The 21550-nt window shown below is 47.7% G+C and overlaps 1 protein-coding gene across 2 annotated transcripts in view; it reads right to left on the reverse strand.

Annotated features, from left to right (window-relative positions):
- KIF2C (kinesin family member 2C) overlaps nucleotides 1–21550 on the reverse strand; it is a 1365901-nt gene that overhangs the window by 1045114 nt on the left and 299237 nt on the right. The window contains exon 5 of one of the 2 annotated variants that reach the window (XM_085602796.1): nucleotides 12804–12839. The exons of the other annotated variant lie outside the window; for it this stretch is intronic. Coding sequence (XP_085458922.1) covers nucleotides 12804–12839 — 36 coding nt within the window. The remainder of the gene's footprint in view (nucleotides 1–12803; nucleotides 12840–21550) is intronic. 2 annotated transcript variants of the gene reach the window in all.

Genomic DNA, 21550 nt, shown 5'->3' on the forward strand with positions numbered 1-21550 from the left:
CCGCGACGTCGTCAGCAGGGCTCCGAGGGAGGGTTCAGCGAGGTTGGGCCGCGACAGCAGGGCTCCGATGTTCCAGGTGGCTTTAAAGGGTTCACAAGAAGGAGCCGCGACGCAGTCCGCAGGGCTCGTGATGGTTCCGACAAGAGTTCTTCTCCGTAGGGTCAGCCGCGATTCAATCAGCAGGGCTCTCGACTCCGGGATACAACGGCCGAGCTGTGGTGGGGTCGCCCCAGATATAGGTCTGGAGCCCTTTGATGTCCGGACCTATGCGCCCGAGGGGGCGGAGTGGCCGGGTGGAGGTGGCCAGACGCCCAGCAGGAGAGGCGCCAGGCCCAAGGGAGTTGCAGGGCGATCACACCTCGAGAGGGGAGGACAGTTGGGGGTCCCATCGATACTGTCCTCCGCCGGGGCGATGAATGGTTCCTGCGGCGCCCCCTGGCTAGTTCGTGGTGCCTCGATGTCGGGGCTTCGCTGGGGTCGAGGCCGGGTTGAGCGGGGTCGCGCCGGCTGGGGCACGGTGTGACGTGGAGGCCAACAAGATGGCGGAGCCACGAGGAGTATGCGGCCACGTGCAGCTCCGGGTGAAGGGCCTTGGTGCAGTTCAGACGGGGGGCCCGTGAAGGCCGGGGCGGGGAACGGCCACAATCCAGGGGGGTTAAGGACCACGCCACGAGGCCGGGTCCAACACGAACCATATCATATGTATATATTTGGTCATTCGTTAGCATTTGCTATCAACATGTGCTTCGAATGAAACACTGCCTAATATGTACAGTACCTTTGTATTTCATGTCTAGCAACATTTTTCTTTTTTTAAACATTTATTTAAGTATGCTTTTACAAATGTGTCCAGCAACATGTGGTACTCCGCTTTAAATGTTTAGCATTTCATGTTTAGCTTTTAGTACAAAGGTAGGTCCAACAAACCCTGGAACCAATGATAATAAAGGCCTTAAGACAGAAGGTTGGTTTGATGTCTTATAAATGAGTTGTGGTGGATGCAAAGCCTGCAAGAATAGCAGCAATGTATCAGAGGTTACCCTATACAAGACCCTTTGGAGAATCTGGAAATTCATCACATGTGGAACTGACTTGGTCGTGTACTCAAATCGTACGCCCCTGTAATCTTTGGTACATTGGGTCAACTAAGTTTCCCATCAAAAAACGTATCTTGGAATATTGGCGGGCGATCACCAATCTTGACCACAGCTGTAGCACGGCGAGGCATTTCACTAGGGAGCATAATTCTGACTGTTTTCTAGCTACATTAACTCACTTTTGTTTTCGTGTATATGTTCGAGTCTGCATACAGACGCATTATTTACTATTGGAAAAACATGAATTATGACTTACCTTTACTTTTTAGATAGTTGTATTATAAATATTATCCGATCAATTTTAACTGTGATGCTAATACCTGGTATTTTTGTGAATTTTACAGAATTTATGCTATGAAACACCTTGACCTGTATGTGGAAAACTAATTATTAAAAGCACCGGAGTATGACGGACGTCCGATCCAGCTCTTAGTCAATGTTTGGGGTTCTACATCCCTTTCACCACGAATGATCAAGTTTGAGTATAGCCATAAGGAATTTCCTCTAGTCACGATATGGATTAGCAACAATGGGCACTTATCCCTTTACTTCTTCAACTGAATCGACTTACAACTATGGCACTAGTCCTTTATTTCTTGAAACAAATTCTCTCAGAGATGACAATTTTTTTTCACTGCAGTTCATTAATACTGACCATGAATAATTGTTGAAACTAATTTGCAGAATGAATTTCCATTATTATTGCCTTTTGATTTCTTAGCTGCATCGGTTTTCACATTTTTTGTTTATCACAATATTTGTGTTGATATATATATATATATATGATCAAGGCTCTTAGGAGCAGAAACGCATAATGGGTGTCGTACCAATGGGTAAATTAACTGATTTGATGCAGCTCATTTGTGGTCCGTGCTCCATTCCTCTAAACCAAAGGGCCAGTGGCAGTGACTGCAGCAGTGGAGTATATATCTATATATATATTTTTTTTTTTCGGGGTCCCCGCACATGGCCGGGAATATTCAGTGCTTATGACTATTGATGAGGATCCCCTGGAAGAGACAACTATACAAGGGTCAGTCAACCAGGTTTGCTAAAATATACAGATACAGCAGCAATCAAAAAACTCTAGGCACATGGGATTTGCATGTTTATATCGTAAACATGACTAGAGCTGGAAAGTTTCAGGACCTTTTAAATGCGCAGGTTTGTCTAAACTAATGGCCTCAGCCATACTGCAAACATCAGAAAATTAGAGTCTTACAACTTGACTAGAAGAATTAATTGAACTATGATTCAGCTATAACTAGGCAAAGTACAACAAACATAGGAGTATTTGAGGAGGAAAAACTGGTTGAAGATCTTTAATCATGCACCAAACTTTCATTTAGCAAGATATATTTTGCTCTTTAGGCTGCTCGCGCCTGTGCTGGTATTTGTCTGCGGTCAGCCCGGACATCAAACTGCGCATACTCAATTTGTTCAGATGCCTGGCCACCACGCACTGAGATGCTGGCCCACGACAGAATCCAATTCTCATATCGGAATAGGAAATTCAGACAAGATTCCATTGTAGTGGGATCAGTTGTGAAGATGTGCAGCAAGTATGAATCGAGCGTGCTTTGGAGAAACTGGGTCCATCAGGATCTGACATGGCTCTTGGTGATCGGCCTGTGGAGTTAGGGGAATAGCATGCATGAAGGTCTTGTTCCTGCTATTGAAAATGCATCCCTCCCTCAAGCACAGTAGCCAATGCATGCTTGCATGGAACTGGTTATTTGCTGGCTTCAGTAGAGGGAAAAAAAATCTGACTTGCAGCAGAGACCAAACCTTGTCCAGCTGGGAATATTTTAACTCTCAAACAACTTTCATTGGTTCTTCTACGTGTTGGTGCACTCTATCTAGACAATCACTAACACTGGATTATACAGGAGCTGGTCACTGACAGGAAGGGTGACTTCAGTTCCCTTGATTAGTTGATAGGAAACAGGTGGTACTGTTGGTCTTCAACAGCCAAGATGACCCATACTTCTGTGCAAGAATGGCTGCAGGATATCTTTCAATTCCAGGATAATGATTGGCATGTATTGTAATTGCATTTGTATAGCGCTAACTACCCCTGACAAGGCGTTGAAACGCTTTTTTGGCTTATAGCACGCTACTCCAGGACCCATAGAGGATTAGTGTTGAATTAGTATAGTGAAACATGCAAGTACATTTTAAGTGGTAGATAAGTTAGTGACTTATTTGGATGCAGAAGGATAGAAGAGGAAAAAAAGTTTGTATTTATATAGTGCTCGTTACCCTTGATGGGGTGTTGAAGCTCGCTACTCTGGAAACACCAACCGGGGCACAGCACCGAAGCGGCACTGGTGGAAGTCACAGATACAATAAGGATGTCACTGGATGGGGGAATTTCCAACAATGTTTGTGCTCCTGGATCTGTCTGCGGCCTTCGACACCATCTCACAGCATTCTGCTGGACAGGCTACGAGAGATTGGTGTCGGAGGGATGGCCTTGGTCTGGTTACAAAGCTTTTTGACCAACAGAACACAATGTGTCCAATTAGACACATTTGTCACAGACTACGGCACTGGATAAGGGGGTTCCCCAGGGGTACATCTTAAGTTCCACCTTGTTCAACATCTATGTGGCCCATCTGGCTGCCATTATTAGATCTTGCGGTTTTGAGACTCTCTCGTATGCGGATGACACGCAGGTGATAATCCCCATCAACTCAGATCCTACGGCAACCAGAGCTAAGTTTAAGTTCTGCATGTTGAAAATAGCCACCCGGATGAGTAACAATTTCCTTCAGCTAAAATCCAATAAAACAGATTTTCCTGTTTGGGAAGGCTGAGGAACTATGGTCGGCAGACTGGTGGCCCACGGAGCTTGGGAAGTCACCCATTCCAACAAAGCAGGCAAGGAACCTGGGAATCTTGCTCGACAAACTCTTTGGAAGATCACATGAAGACACTTTCGTGCACTTGCTTTGGGATTATGCTGATGCTGAGGAAGATCTTTCCGTGGATTCCCCTTGTGGTCAGAAAGACCTTAATTCAGGCACTACTAGTTAAGAGATTAGATTACGGCAATGCACTACTAGTAGGCGTAAGGGAGGACCTATCATCCAGGCTGCAAGTTGTGCAAAACAATGCAGCGAGGCTAGCTCTTAATAAACCAAGCCGTACCCAGTCTACCTCTTCTGCAATCACTGCACTGGTTACCAATCTCCTGAACACAATATTACCACAAGGATTCCAAAGAGACACTTGTGATATTCAAACGGTATCAACCACCAGTTGGACTTGGCAGAAATTGGTGCGCGTTACTCGTACACCTGCATTATATTCCCAGGAGATTCAGCTATTAAATAACCCGTGGACCCCCCCCATTACATAAGAGAAGCTAGTACAGTGCACGTTACATAAATACTCAATAAGTCGGAGACCTTTTCACCGGAGGCCATGTCTTTACTAGCACAGAAGAGGGCAGATTCAGTGCAGCTACATTTATGGACCATTTTATCCTCAACCGGGTTTGCTGTGCACTTCGGGCGGAGATTACTACAGAGTTCCCTCTGGAGCCTGTGCCTTTTAGCCCGCTAATTACACTAATTACGACCGCAGGGGGCGAGCACCTATTCTCAAAAACGTACCGTGCATGTACGGCACTGGTTACCAGCAGAGAAGATCAGGAAGGCTTGGGAGCGCAATTTAGGATATGAAAATCAAGATTGACATTGGGCTTTCTGTTGCAAACAATTTAAAGAAGATTCTTTAAATAGCGCACAAACTTTAGCATTTTAATTTCTGTGGAGAGTTTATATGTCCCCGGAAAGAATCGACCCAGCTAGGCCGCACTCCTGCTGTAAATGCAGAGCTCCACATGCTGATTTCGCTCACCTTGTCTGGAACTGCGTTAAGATAGGGGCCTATTGGAGTTTGGTTTGCAAAGATTTTATACATTTGGAGGTATTGCCTAACCCCGAGATTGCACTTCTAGGCTATGTGATGGGTTTCCCCAAAGGGGTACCGAAATTCATGCCATAGTCTTTTTGCTTGCAAAAATATATCGCCCTAAAATGGGGCTGCAGAGCCTCTCCCACAATCAAAGCCAGGCTCCGGAGTTTACCATATTGCAATTTAAACTGTGAGCTTTATGCAGTTCCCCAGCCTACAGCGTCCCGTCCAAGGGACATTTGGGGTTCCCTCAAGAATTACCTACTTGAGCTGAATGCTCCCCTCACAACAGCTAGATGGCATTGTCCCCTCAGGTGTGGGGTAAATATACAGTGGGTAGTAAAGCACAAGTTACTACTTGTGTAACGATATATCTGTAAGAGACATTAGTGATAGATTCCTTACCTTCAAATAATCCCCAGGCGTCAGACTGGAACCGCAAAGTTTCGCTAGCAGTACCCCTGCGCGTCAGTAGGTGGCGTCGTGCAGCTCCGCGTCCGTCGCTGGCATCGTAAGCTCCGAGATGATGTCACGGAGACTACGTAGGCGCCACCCATGCACGGTGACGTCAGTTCTGTACATGACTGTGCGCGCCAGGAACGCAGAGCCATGAAAAAAACTGACCACTGGTGCCATGAAACTAGGGCCCTGAAAAGGGGATGACCTTAACCCTGGAAATCAGTTCACAGAACGGGGAGGTTGGGTGGGGTGTTAAGGAATCTACCACTAACTAATCTCTTACAGATATATCATTACACAAGTAGTAACTTGTGCATCTGAAAGAGACACGTTAGTGATAGATTCCTTAACATAGAATAAATACCCCAGCAATACCAACCCCGGTGGTGGGTCTGCGAACAAGATTACACCAGGAAGTCACGGAGAACAGAGGCCAAAAAAGCAGTCTCTCCGGACCGGACTGTCAAGGCAGTAATGCTTGGTAAACATGCGCAGCGAGGCCCACGTAGCTGCCTGACAAATGTCCTGCAAGGGAACGCCGCATTCCAAGGCAGTAGTGGCTGTAGTTAACCTGGTCGAATGGGCACGCAGACCCACAGGAGGCTCCTTCTTAGCCAAGGAGTAACATACTTTGATGCACAGAATGACCCACCCCGAGATGGTTTGTTTGTGCACAGCCTGACCTTTTTTGGGCGCCCACATAGCCAACAAAAAGCTGGTCATCCACCCGGAACTGCGGTGTACGCTTCAGATAGAATGCGAGTGCACGTTTTGGATCCAGACGGTGGAGCCTCTCCTCCTCACTTGAAGGATACGGAGGCGGAAAGAAGGTGGTCTGCCTGATGTGGAAGGGCGTGACAACCATTGGCAAGAAAGGAGGACGGGTCCTTAAAACCACCTTGTCCGGATGAACAGAAAGGAAAGGAGGCTTGGAAGAAAGCCTGGAGCTTACTCACTCTTCTGGCAGAGGTGATAACTACCCGGAAAGCAGTTTTGAGAATGAGAAGACGCAAAGGACAGTTATGAAAGGGCTCGAGGGGAGCGCACAGATATATCAAGACCAGGTTTAAGTCCCACTGAGGCATTATGAACGGCACCAGAGGAAACGTGTGCGTAATGCCTTTCAGGAAACGGGTAACAACCGGGAACTTAAAAAGAGAAGGCTGATCTGGAAGCCGTAAAAAGGCGGAGATGGCCGAAAGATAACCTATGATAGTGCCCAGAGCAGAGCCCTGCTGGGCCAAAGAAAGAAGGAACAGAAGGACTTCAGAAAGAGGGGCAGAAAGGGGACCCACAGCCTTAACTGTGCACCATGCCACAAACTTCTTCCACCTGAAGGGGTATACAGTCTTAGTGGAGGGACGCCTGGCGACCAGAATGACATCACAGACTTCAGGAGGAAGATCGAAAGCTGTCGACTGTCGCCGCTCAATCTCCACGCATTGAGATGGAGGCTGGACAGATTCGGGTGGAGGACCGTCCCCTGCGGCTGCGACAGAAGATCCTCCCGAAAAGGCAGCCGGATCAGGGGGGGATCGACCGCCATGCTAAATACCTCGGGATACAAGTATTTTCATGCCCAATCTGGAGCCACAAGGATGACTTCGGCCTGGTCGCACCGAATCTTCAACACTCTGGGCAGAAGTGGTATAGACGGAAAGGCGTACAATAGACCGCAACTCCATTCGTGACGAAAAGCATCGCCTCGCAAGTCCCGCCTTGGAAATTCCAACGCGCTGAACTGAAGACATTGCGTGTTCTCTTTGGTGGGGAATAGATCTAACTACGGTTCTCACCACTGTTGAAAGACTTTGCGCCACGTCCAAGTTCAGACGCCATTCGTGATCCATCAGAGAACCTGCCAGGTGTTGAACTACCAAGGTAATACCTTGATGTTCCAGCCATGTCCAGCGGCGCAGAGCCTCCTGACATAGGGTCCAGGACCCCACCCGCCCTGTTTGTTGCAATACCACATGGCGGTAGTGTTGTCAGTGAACACCTGCGCCACACTTCCCCGGACAGAGGGAAGGAATGCCTTCAGTGAAAGTCGAATCGCCCGAAGCTCCAACAGATTGATATGGAGCTGGGACCCCGCCGGGGACCAGAGGCCTCTGATCTCCACCTCTCCCAAATGGCCTCCCCATCCCAGAATGGACGCATCCGTCACCACTGTGTGCTCCGGTTGGGGAAGGGAGAGGAATCTGCCATTGACTAAATCACGATTCGTGAGCCACCACTGCAACTCTTGTGCAGTGCCCTCCGAAATCCGGACAAGATCTGACAGGTTGCAACTGATGCTGCGCCCACTGGAAGTTTAGGTCCCACTGCAGAGCCTGCATATGCCACCGGGCATGTGTCACCAGCAGGATGCAGGAGGCTATCAGGCCCAGAAGCCGGAGGGTCATCCTGACAAACCCGGGACAGAGGCTGAAAGATCGGAATCATAGCCTGAATATCCCGGACTCGCTGCTCGGGAAGATAAACCCGAAACAGCGTCGAATCCAGAACCGCTCCAATGGAGTGGAGCTTCTGAGAAGGACTCGGTGTGACTTTGGCATGATGGAAAACCCCAGCAAATGTAGGAGGTCGGCAGTAGTCTGAAGGTGGCTTACTACTGCCTGGGGCGAGCCCGCATTCAACAACCAGTCGAAGTAAGGGAAGACTGACACCCCAGACCTGCGCAGGTGAGCCGTGACCGCCACTTTCATGAACACCTGAGGGGCGCTGGTAAGGCCGAAGGTCAGCACGGCAAACTGAAAATGATCCTGGCTTACTGTGAACCGCAGGCAACGCCAGTGGGCCGGCAGGACGGGGAGGTGAAATATGCGTCCTGCAAGTTCAACGCTACCATCCAGTCTCCAGGGTCGAGGGCAACAAGGACCTGAGCCAGTCAGCATTCTGAACTTCTCCTTCCAAAGGAAGAGATTGACGTTCGAGGTCCAAGATGGGGCACAGGCCACCTTTGTCCTTCTTGGGGACCAGAAAGTAGTGGGAACAATAACCATTCCCTACTTCCGGCCCAGCAACGCACTCGATGGCCCCTTTGGCCAAGAGGGCCGTGACTTCTTGCCGGAGAAGTACCAAGTGATCCCCGACATGTGGTGGCACCGAGGTGGCATGGCTGGAGGGGAGGACTGAAAGGGGAGAGAGTAACCTCTGCGGATGAACTGCAACACCCACTTGTCCGATGTGATATCACGCCAGTGGGGGAGGTGGTGGCGGATCCTGCCACCCACCAGAGTGGGGTACTCCACAAAGCTCAGTTTAGGAAGGAGGTAGAAGCAGCGGGGGCAGAGGTGGACTGATTCCCAGACCCGCCCCTGCACAAACCGCGGCCGCGCTGTGGCTGGTTCTGCACAGGCTTGCCGAGGAACGTGCCTGGGCGCTTCTGTCGTGGCCATGAAAGGAACGAAATCCAGGAGAGGCCGGGCTTTTTGAGGAAAGAACCAAGGACTTGACTGTGGCCCGCAAGTCCTTAAAACGCTCCAGTGCACTGTCGGCCTGATCTCCAAACAGGCGAGTGCCCTTAAAGGGCATGTTCATGAGCGAGCTCTGGACGTCGGGCGAGAACCCAGTAGATCGCAACCAGGCGTGGCGACACAGCGCCAGTCGTAGAAATAGCCCTGCCCAACGAGTCAGGGGTGTCCAAACCACACGAACTTAACCACATCCTTACCCTCAGCAACCGCCTGGGAAAGCACAGCATGGACCTCCTCAGGACACTGAGGAAACACCTGAGCAACTGTATCCCACACCGCGTGGGAATAGCAGCCCAATAAGCAGGCGACATTCACCGACCGCAGCCCCAAGCTGGCCGAAGAGAACAATCGCTCACTAAACTGTTCCACCTTCATAGAGTCCTTATCCGGTGGAGACGTGGGAAAGGCACTCTGCGTCAGTGCCTGGATGACCAGACTCTCATGCGTGGGATGAGTGGTCCGAAACGCAGGGTCACCAGGCGGCGACACCTGGTGACATTGTTATCCACAGGGGCCCCTGTGGCCGGCCTCGACCAAGTGCCCAACAAGACGTCGGGGAGGGTGTCGTTGAAGGGAAGCAGGGGCTCCAACGAAGTAGACACCATCTGGAGCACCTCAGTGAAGAGATTAGTTCTGAGGGCCATAGAGGTGGAGTACCTCAGCAGCCCGACGGAGCACCATAGTGTAGGAAGCGCCCTCCTCCATAGTAGGCTGGGGAGAGGCAAACCCTTGGTCAGAAGAGAGGTCGCCGGCGTCATCCAAGTCGTCCACCCAGTCCTGCTCGGAGTCACACTGACGGGCCAGAGGGTCCTCGGACCCCTCTCAGTCATCCTCCACCTCTGTTGCAGGGGTAACAGACTGCGGTGGCAGAGTTGGAGCCGGAGAAGGAACATACGGGGTCGGAAACGGCACCGCCTCCCAATGCGGATCCCAGGTAGGAACAAAATGGTCCTGGAACGGGGGCAAGGATGGGACAAACGGCACCAACTGTAGCGCCGGAGCAGAGGGTGGCGCTAGGGCCGGAAGCGCGGGACCTCGTGGCGTCAGGGCCGGAGTCAACGGCGCAGGATCCTGTGGCGCCGAAGCTGGATCCGCTGGCAGCGCCGACGGCCCAACAGGACCTGGATATGCAACCGCGGGGCCCGAAGGCACGCCGGCGGGAGCCCGAGGCCTAAAAAGTTGGTCCATGGTGGCAAGAAATTCTTGCACCTGTTCAGGTGTCGCCAAAGGACCCGGGTAAGGAGGGTAGGCCGCGGGACACCCAGGCTTCAAAGGAGTCGAAGGGGCAGAATTCCGTCCCCCTCATCCGATTCCCAGGACCGACAGGGGGGGACGTCGGAGAGTGAACACGCTTCTTCGACTTATGTCATCACTTACCGGAATCCGAGGGCGAGGACTTTGAGCCCGAGGAGCGACGACTGCTGCCCCGCGAGCGTTCCTGGGAATGGTCCCTGGACCAGTTACGGCGTTGGGATGAGTGCTGGACCTCCAGCAGCTTCTAGCACCGCTCCCTCAAGGCCTTCGGGGCCATGGCCCAACAGTCCCGGCAGGACCAGGAGTCATGGTCGGTCTCCAGGCAGAAGAGGCAAACATCATGGGGGTCCACCACCGACATATTGCGACGGCAGACCCCACAAGATTTAAATCCATGCATACCTACGTGCACCAAGAAGAAAAAGGGAGACAAAAAGTCTCAAATGTGTAGTCAAAAAGTGACTAAGGTACGTGCTCTAACCGGATCTGCACTTGCTGGCGTGGAAAAAGAAAGAACTGACGTTAGCGCGCACGGGTGGTGCCCAAGTAGTCTGACGACATCTCGGCGCTTACACCAGCGACTGTCGCGGAGCCGCACGACGTCACCTGACACTCAGGGGTACTGCTAGCAAAACTATCCGGATCCAGTCTTGGGGATGACCTACCTGTGATCAAATACACAATATTGCATTGGAGGATAGCCAGGTTTTGCATGGATGAAAGGTCTACTAGGGTAAGTTTCTATGTCTACAAATTATTAATATCTGGGAGATATGCTGTCAAAAAGATGGGTTGGATAAAAGACAGGATTTGTTACATATGCACATTTTTGATAGGTCACTTCCATGTCATTACACATTTCAAAATTAAAGTGAGTAACATGTACGGAATGGAATGTTTATGGAAACGATAAAGTTTTAAAAAAGATTCAATATCTGAATCAGCTTTATTTGCAACATGTAATCAGGGTCCATATGTTCACAAACGTTGGACCAATTCTTTAGAATAAGATGGAAGGAAAGTAGAACCATTCACTTCTGCTGCCCAATGAAGGAATAAGAGGCACAGAGGAAGACAATGTCTAACCGAAACAGTCCGCGCCTTCAGGACATTCTTCCTCAGTACAAATATCTTCTGCTTTTCAATACAAGATAGGACAGGGACTTCACAGTTCAGAATTAGCAAAGCAAGACAGATCTCAGTGAACTGTGGAAGGCCAACTGCACAGCATCCCCTGGGAGATACTAGAATGGCTTGGGGCTTCCAGAGTAAGGTGACATTTGGGGCACCCAAAACTTGAAATTAGCAAGGCACAAACCCACAGGGTGACATAGAAGTCAAAGAGCAAGCTCAACACCAATGAATGCAACACATTTTTGCCCACATTGTGGTGAATGTTCAAGCTTTCAGCCCAACGATGCAAGAAAGTACCTGGAGAAAGTGAAGATCTGGTGCCAAATTTTTCAGGGGTTCCAAGACTGAGAACTCTATCCACATGGAACACTGGGTACCTGGGGAAATATTGCCTTGCAGCCCTACGATTCACTCTTAAAGTAGTTCCTAGCACACACTCAGCTTAAGTGAGGGTGACCTTCACTTGGACAGTCTCTTGGATAGGGTGCCATACGCCCTCACTGGCTGAAGAGGCGGCCGTTCCTGTACCCAAATTCAGAAACCCCAAAGCTTTGAATTGTTAAAAATTGGATTAAAGTCTCTTGCCATGCGCTGTTTCCAGTGGTCTGTGTGTACACCAAGAAGCTCTTCAGACACACGCAGACTCTCATAATGCAGGTATGCAGCAGATATTTCAATTCCTGACAAAACCACTGAAACTGTGGCAAAGCTGTTGCAATCAGACAATTCACACAGGACTTGAACCTAACTATTTCACAAGTCAAAAGCAAAATGAAAACTCCCAAGTAAAACAAAACAAACAACGAGGACAACTAAGTGTGAGATTGAAAACAGATAGCTTGACAATTCCATAGAAAAGGGAGAACTGCATAAAACACTATACAAGTCCTTGTGCAGCTGACCATACAGAGCTAAAATCAGCAGGACCATATGGTGAAAATAGGGGACAGTCAGGATGTAGAAGACAGTTTTTTTGTTTTATTTAAATGGTAAAAGAACTACTTCTAGAGTTCAGCTGTATCACACAAAGTCCGACCCCAAAGGAATGTTAGAGTGAAAATGAACACCAGTTTGAAACAATGCCATCAAGCAGGTGACTACTAAAATTTGATTCCCCAATCTTTTTGAATAGAATACACACTGAACTTCTAGATAAACCCAAATAAAGCAGCAGTACTCGATGTCTGCGTTAACTAGCTTAATATTTAGTTTTTCAATATCTGGTTTACGAAGTTTGATGCACTTAAGGGTTTGCATCAAAGCATATAGAGAAACTTTAGTGTGTAATCCCTGAACTCCCAAGAAAAATTCTTAATTCCTTCACAAAAAATTTACAGGCAGCTGGATACAAGTTAAGTGGAGCAAGTTAGTTAAGGCGGACAAGTTAACACTGCTGCTCTGCAGAATATGGTGATGTGCATGTTAAGGTGAAAATTCAAATAAATGGATACTTTACCAGATGGAGGATCAACAGCAGGTATCTGAGTTGGCACTGAGATGAGGAATTGAAATCAAATTAGGCTTGCTGAATTTCCCAAAAGACCCACTTATGTCAGTGAAATAGTCCAAGAAGCTCAGACGTCGAAAGATTAAAAAAAAAAAACACAATTTGTTTTCTTGCTAAAATGACAGAAAAGAACACAAGTTACTTACCTGTAACTACAGTTATCCAGTATTGGTATCCTTCATAGATTCACATGCCTGAATCATTCCCCGTCGCCAAGATGGGAGTCCCACAGTAAAATACAAAAGTAGTGCCATAAGTAATAAATAGGCCAAAAGAGGCCAAAGGCTATACCTTAGTAGCCTATTTACATCCTTATAGGAAAAAGACCAAAAGTCAGCTCCAACCAATCAGCACCCTCTAGAACACTCCCAACAGAAGCAGTTCTCCACAGATTTTCCAAGCAGTGTGAAGTAAATATCCCTAAAATCACTGAGAACTGGTTCCACATGGAGGAGGGTGGGTGATGTGAATCTATTAAAGATACCAATACTGGATAACTGTAGTTACAGGTAACTTGATTTCTTATCCTGTATTGGGGAATCTTTCATAGATTCACATGCATGAATCAGAATAGCAAGTAGTACCCCAATTGTACTGTCGTTAGCGAATGGTGGGAGACATATAATTTGAAACTCCCAATATACATCCACAACCTTGAAACATTGCAAAGCATAAAAGCAATAATCATATAACAAGAGATAATGTAAATCAGCATGAAAAAACGTATCAATTGAGAAACATAGAAGAACGAACACTGTTAATGTAACAGTAAAGAAAGCTAATAGACCAGAGTTAAAGAAATGTAAAGAATCGGACCTTAGTGAAAAAGATGGCATAACAGCTTGTCCAACCGCTGCATTCTCCTTTTGTGCAGATTGGAGGCAGTAGTGTCTTGTGAACGTGTGGACATTCTTCCATGTCGCAGCACGGCATATCTTGTCCAATGTAACTCCAGCAAACAAAGCTGTAGATGTAGCAACAGTTCTGGTGGAGTGTGCTTATGCCTCCACCTTGACAAGTTTGTTAGCTTTCTCATGGCAAAATTGAATGGCAGATGCGACCCATCTGGCTATTGTGGCTTTTGCTACAGCTGTTCCCGGTTTTCCTTGAACGTAGGCCACTAGCAGTTGATCAATCTTTCTAATATGCTTTGTCTCCTGAAGATAAAACTTCAAACACCTTTTTACATCCAATGAACGTAAGGTTCTTTCAGCTGGACTGGATGAATGGATTCGGGAAGAAAGTTTGCGGCATTGCTGGTTCATTCATGTGAAATTGCGTGGGTAGCTTTGGAATGAATTTAGGATTTGTCCGCAGGATTACATAGTCCTGTGTAAAAATGTAAGAATGGTTCTTTGATCGTAAAAGCCTGAATCTTACTAACCCTCCTTGCAGAAGAGCCAGCAAGAGGGCTACTTTCCATGTAAGATATTGGAGTTCTGCTTTATGGATCGGTTCAATTGGTCGTCTCATCAGTTGTGCTAAAACCACATTGAGTTCCCACTCAGGAGGAGGCGAAAGCACAGGAGGGAAAGTGCGAAAAAGTCCTCTCAAGAATTGTTTTACAAGAGAAGATGAACATAAAGGAAGCTGTGGAGATTTCCTGTACCTGAAAAGAGAAGCCAGGTGAACCTTGACTGACGAAAAAGTGAGTCCAGACTTGGCAAGTGAAAGTAAATAAGGTAAAATCTGTTCAGCAGGGGCTTGAACTGGATGAACTTTATTGGTTTCACACCAACAACAAAATCTTTTCCATTTTAAACGATACGTTTTGACAGGGCTTTCAGCACAGGATTTAGACAATATGTTCTGACAGTCCTGTGAGATATTGAGATCTTTGAACTCCAGGAATTCAGGAGCCATGCGTGCAAGTGCAGGGATTGCAGCTACGGATGGACTACCGGACCGCTGCTCCGTGATAACATGGTCGCTGTTGGATGAAAGCGAATGGGTCTGTCTTGTGACAACAGAGGAAGCTCCTGGAACCAATGCTGTCTGGGCCAATGGGGTGCAATCAGAATCAGGCGGCAGCCCTCCAGTTTTAACTTTTTGTGCACCCTGGGGAATAATGGAATGGGGGGAAAGCGTAGGCATAGATTCCGGACCAACTCATTGAAAGGGCATTCCCCCTTGAACCCGTCTGAGTAAACCTGCTGGCATAATATTGGCATTTCTTGTTCTCTTGCGATGCAAACAGATCCGGAGCTGGTTTGCCCCATGTTCAAAAGTTCTTGTTCACCTGAGTTTTTTCTAACTCCCACTTGTGGCAGCCGGATTGAGACCTGCTTAGTGAATCTGCTAGGGTATTGTGCAGACACTTGACATGCTCGGCCTTCAAGGATATTCCGTGGAATGTTGCCCATTCCCACAATTCTTGCGCTTCCTGGGAAAGCGTTACGGACCTTGTTCCTCCTTTATGTAGTACATTTTGGTCATATTGTCGGTGCGGACCAGCACTGAGGAACCTGCTATCCTTGAAAGGACAGCCCGAAGAGAGAAAAATATGGCCTGAAGCTCCAAACTGTTGATTTGTTGCTGTTTCTGTATCTGAGACCACTTTCCTTGGATCTGTAAATCCTGCAGATGACCTCCTAATCCTTCCATGGAGGCGTCAGTTGTCAATACAAAGTCCGGGCTGATTTGCAGAAAGGTGAGACCCTGGGCAAGATTTGCTGTTTGGGACCACCAACGGAGTGCGTCCACCATATGTGCAGTTATTTGGAGAACCTCCTCGAAAGAACCCAATGCTTGTTGCCATCGTTTCTGTAACTCCTCTTGAAGAGGTCTCATTTTGAGCCTGGCCAAAGGGATCAAGTTGATTGCTGCGGAGCACATCCCTAGGAGCGATTTGAATGTACGAACAGAAACTGACTTTTTTTTTTTAAATGGTTGTAGCTAATTTTTGAAGGCGCACTTGACTGCCTTGAGACAAGAATGCTTTGGACTGGACGGTGTCCAAGGACGCTCCTAGGAATAAAATGTTCGGAGTTGGAATCAAATTCGACTTGCCCCTATTCAAAGTGAGTCCCAGCGTATTGAACAGATGGAGACAAGTTGTGGCAATATTGGCTTCCTGCTTTGACGGAGCTTTGAGCAGCCAATCGTCGATGTATGAGAAAACTTGGATCCCCTGGGATCGTAAAGTCGCTGCTACTGGTGCTAAGCACTTGGTCAAAATGCGTGGCGCTAATTTTAGGCCAAACGGGAGCACCTTGAATTGACAGTGGGTGCCAGCCACTGAATCGTAGATATTTTCGATGTTTCGGATGGGGATATGAAAGTATGCATCTTCCATGTCCAGAGAAGTCATGAAATCCCCTTCGTTCAAGCACCCCAGAATATCGGAAAGTGTTAGCATCGGAATGTTTGTTTTTTGAGAAATTTGTTGAGTTTGCGGAGATCCAGAATCGGTCGCCATTCTCCTGACCTTTTTGTGTAGGAAGAAACGAGAATAGAAACCCGTTTCTCTGTGTGGATGGTAGTATTTCTATTGCTTCCTTGAGGAGCATGATCAAGACTTCTTTGCGCAATAAGTGAAGCAGAGGGGGAGGGGGACCCCTTGGTGGAGTGGTAGGTGGTTTCTGGATAAATTCCAGTGTGTGACCTTTGGTGACGAGGTCCAGCAATCAGCGGTCTGAAGTGATCACGTGCCAGAGCTGTGCATAAGCAGAAATAGTCGCACCCACGGGTAGGGGGGTAAGGTTGACTGGCACCCTGAGAAGCTTGACTGGCACCCTGAGAAGCTAATTGCTTTCTGGCAGTCACAGCCTTAATGTTGTGTTTGCTTACGGCCTCCTGGCGAGAGAAACCAGCCGTCGATGACTGACGGTAAGAGGATTGGTTGCAAGACTGTCTATATTGAGGCTGGTATTGACGATACTGTCGATTCGACTGATAACCGCCCTGATATGTAGAGAATCCTCGCCCTCTGGCTCCTCTGAAAGGTATAAGTCTATATTATAGAGCACCTAAAGACTTTGCGGTGTCTGTCACTTTTAATTGGTAACAGAGCATCATCAATACGTTTCCCGAACAGTGAATCCCCATCGTACGGCCTGGCCAGGATCTTAGTCTGAACCTCTGGTCTGAAAGTAGTCGCTTTAAGCCAACCCTGGCGTCGAAGAACTGCTGCCCCAGCCATTGCCGAAAGCTCGTGTTGGCAATATCCAACACACAATCAATTGTTTCGGAGGCAGCTCGCTCACCCTCTAATAAAATCTTCCGGGCCTCCTCTCTTCCTCCGGGATAAGATCGATCAATCCCGCTATATCAGACCACATTTGGCAGTCATAACGGCCAATGATTGCCAAGGCATTAGCGGCTCTAATTGATGAGAGAGAATTTCTTCCCCATAAGGTCCGTACGACGTCCCTCCTTGGCTGGAGGAGTGGTAATAGGCGTTGCAGGGATTTTCGAACGCCTCTGCACAGCCTGAGATATGAGCGAATCTGGCCTCGGGTGTCCTATGAGGCAAGATGGACTGTTCATTGGAGCGCAGTATTTCTCTATAAGAGGTAGCACCGCTGGTATGGTTGCTGGCGTCATGATTTTTACGCCCACCTGCCAGATTTAATCGATGATGGGAATAGAGCGTATGATCTTTCTAGTATCCTACTTAAAATCATGCAAAAAACAGTATTTGTTTGACCGTAATAGGGAGCTGGAACCTAGTGGCTGCTCTCTGCATCAAATTATGAAATCCTCCGATGTCTTCAGGAGGAGAATCAGAGGGTAAGTGCTGAGGTGGAGATGGTGTTTCAATTATATAATTGTCCTAAGGATCTGGAGCATTTGCCTGCTTAGGCAATTCACCTTCCTCAACCTCTTCATCCGAGGAGGAAGTGTCTTGGTGTCCAGTGTCCTAGTTAGAGTAGGCTCTGGTACTCTAACAGGAACCTCCACTTGCGGAATTGGGTTCTCTGTCGGAATTTGCTGAGGAAATCTTCGACGATAATCCGCCAACATAGCCTGCAGGTCTTGAATAAGTGCTGGAGGAAGATATGCCATTTCTCTATGACGACATTCCTGCCTGTGATGGAACGGATAGGTATGACGTGGAGCCATATACTGTTCATGATAATAATGCTCTTCCTGGTAATTATCTTACTCAGAGTCTAGGCATTTCACGTTGAGCTCAGATGGACTATGAGCAACTCTGTATGGACCTTTAACATCATAATCCTCATCTTCTACGAAGCTCTCCAAAAGATGAGATGGAAGTAAAAGAGACTTTACTATAGTCCTGAAAAAGCCTCTGAAATGTCTAATTGAGAAACTCTCGTCGACTGGGGTGTTGACGATGCGGAAATGAGTATGGTAGGCAGGTGTCTCATCGACGGCGGTAGGATAACAGGCGCGCTCAGACTGTCGTCTGCGAGTTAGTCGTCGACGGGCTCGTGGGCTCGTCGTGTCGATGTCTCTCCTGCCGACTGTGCAGTCATCGACTGTCGTAGACTGTGTCGTCTGAACCTTCGTCAACGGTAGCCTCATCGATGGTGGGTCATCGGACTTTGACGATGGTCTCGTTGTAAAAGTGATTCTCATCGACGAGATAGGCGAGGAAATAGCCGTTGTCGTAACAGATGCCATAGACTACGGCGTCGACGACGTAAAATTGGCAACAATGAGGTAACAGTCGTTGACACAGATTTTTAAAGGTATTTTCTACTTACAAAGTCTGTAGAAGATTATCTTGGACGCTCTGTGAGTGGAGTAGAAGGCGGAGACGACGCTGGCTCAGAGGAATGTCTAAAACTACTCTCTTAATGAACAGGTTTATCCTGGGAAGTTTTAAGATGTTTCCTTCCCTCACCTGAGGAGCTTTGAGATCTAGCCCTCTTGATAGATGTGGAACCTCGGTCCTCTTCCTTAGCCGAAGAAAGAGGATGTTCTTTAGACTTAAGCCATAAGGGTAATCTTGCCTCTCTGTCCCTTAGAGTCTTGCTGGGAAAGGTACGGCAGATCTTAGTCTTTAGCCTCATGTTTGGGGTAGAGGCAAAGAATCTTTATGAAGATCATCAACATGGAGCCTCTTCTTCCCACAGGTCCTGCAGGAGCGGAAGAGGCCCTTTTCATCAGACATACTTGCTTTAAGAGCTGAAGAGAAAAAAACTGAGTAGCACTTGGGGAGACTCCCTTCCACACGACGTGCGGTGAAAATCTGAGGAGAACTGCTTCTGTTGAGTGTGTTCAAGAGGGTGCTGATAGCTGGTTGGTTGGAGCTGCCTTTTGGTCCTTTTCCTATAAGGACGTAGATAGGCTACTAAGATATAGCCTTTGGCCTCTTTTGGCCTATTTATTACTTATGGCACTACTTTTGTATGTTACCATGGGACTCCAATCTCAGCGACGGGGAATGATTCAGGCATGTGAATCTATGAAAGATAGCCCAATACTGGATAAGGTTCTGATACTGTCATTTAATCAATTCAATACTTAGTTTGGATAGTATATTAAACACTCAATTGTTTGAGAGGAGAAACTTGTCCACATTTTTCAAGAATGACCCTTAATATGTCACATAATATTGTCAGATGAGTAGGAGTGGGAGGAGAATCTGCATAATACACCCAGAGATGAGTCAGTTATGTTAAAAAGAAAACCCAGTAACAATTTTCCAGTAATCTACATGGGGCTTAAGCCTCTCCACTTACTATATATGCTGAAAGTGTGTGCATATTACAGTTACAATCGATCACCAGCAGCCAGGAATAAACAAATGCACCCCAGGGACATCAATGTTGTCTAAAATCCTCTACTGGCATTTACCCACCTTGCAAAAGGCTAAACATTTACAGGGAACTTCAAATGAAAAACTAGAATACCAAAGAACGAGTTCAAAGAGGGGTTGAAGGCTGGGTCTCCAAGCTTTACAAGGATACCTCTGTAATCGTCCAGCTTCTGTAGCTATGCATTTTATGAGCAGACTTCACTGGCAAGCACTAAGAGGGATAGAAGGTGTTGTTAGTGGAAGCCAATAAGGGGGAGTGTCAATGGACCAGACACTCTAGATCGCTAGGAAACTACATTAGACGTCTTTGAATCTCCTTGCTCTAGAATCTACTTAATGTTTCCAATCTAAAGTATCCTTCAATCCTTGCCTCTCGACGGCAAGATCTGCTCCCAGCCCAATATTGGCCCAAAAATGTACAAAAACTGAAGCAGGGCTTTGAAGCCCAAGATGGTGGACGCAAGGCTCTGAACCTCTGACCCGCATTGTGCTAATTATCGGAAAGTGGTAGCAATGGGTGGCATCTCATTCACAAGAGCTGGGGGCTCCAGCATGGAGGACACGGCAGACGAGGTGCAACAAAGGCAGTAGGGTCAAAGTGGAGGATGATGGGAAGTGGAGTCTACTGCCCACGCCGTTTCCCCCGGGATGACCGGAGTGAAGAATGGCACTGCAGTGCACACTCTCTCTCCCTTGCCAGGGACTACATTCCGCCTATTAGTGGTCTGGAGCAATTGGAGGACCCAGCAGCTGAGGCTACAGCTTGAACTGGAGAGAAGGCACGTATTAAACTGCCCCGAAACCCCCCCCCACCCCCCACCTCGGGTCCCACAGTTCATCAAACCCACCTGCAACCGAGCTGTGCTGGGAGAGATGGCATATGCCTACTTGGCTCCTGTTGGAAGCAGACTTCCTAGAAGCAACAAGAGGCAATAGAACACTTAAGACCTCAACAAGGGCTAAGACCTGTTCAACGCCACTTTTTGGAGTCCATCAAGGAGGTAATTAAGTAGACCTCTCCTTCACTACAAAACAGCAAACAGAAGTCACTACGCTCGAGCAGACTATTGAGGCGCTTGAGGTGGTGGCAACACAATCCCCAGTTCTCTGGCAATCCATAGACTAGACTTGACTAGGTAAGCTGTCAAAACTGAACTGAGCAGGTTAAAATAGCGGTTCTGGCCCCTAAATATGGATTGTCCGAAGCCATGGACAAAGTTGATAAACAAATATATTAGCTAGTTAATAAGTAAGCTGAAACAAGATTTACATTGAGCATACATGACTAGGAGCGAGGCAGAGTCACTGACCCTGGAAGTGGCAAATGCCTTTGCTGACTACTGAAAGAAATTATACGCAAAGCCAGCGCCTCAGGTACAGCATAAATCTATCAAAGATCTACCCCTTCCCAGATTTCTACCGAGGGATAAAGAGGCGCTGAATCTGCCAGTCTCGGAGGAGGAAAGAACGATTAGTGGTATGCCCACAGGCAAAAGCAGAGTCCTAATGGCTTCCCAGAGGAGGTTTTTTTTCTTTAAAGATATGCATCTAATCTGGTACCGCAATTACACCTTCTATATGAATATTCTCTGCGACCGGGAACCTTACCATATGATCTCCTAGGGGCCCATGTGGTGGCAACAAATAAGCAGGGCAAATCTCAGATGGATTGTGCCTTCTGTAAGTCGATCTCACAGATCAATACGGAATCCAAAATTCTGGCTTTGATGCTGGTTAATTCGTGCAGTTTACCTGAACCTTGGTTCACTGGGACCAGAATGGCTTCAAGCCTAACAGGGGACCAGACATTACCTGTGCCAGCTGCAGGTGGCACTGGACCTGGCACAGGGCTATGCTGAACCACAAGCAGTATTTTCAATTGACTTCAAGAAGGCATTCTACTTGGCCGTATGGCACTTTCTACAAGTCGCTCGATTCCGGGCATATATAAAACTCCTCTACTGAC

The sequence above is a fragment of the Triturus cristatus genome, chromosome 4_2 (assembly GCF_964204655.1).
Source record: "Triturus cristatus chromosome 4_2, aTriCri1.1, whole genome shotgun sequence".
Classification (NCBI taxonomy): Eukaryota; Metazoa; Chordata; class Amphibia; order Caudata; family Salamandridae; genus Triturus; species Triturus cristatus.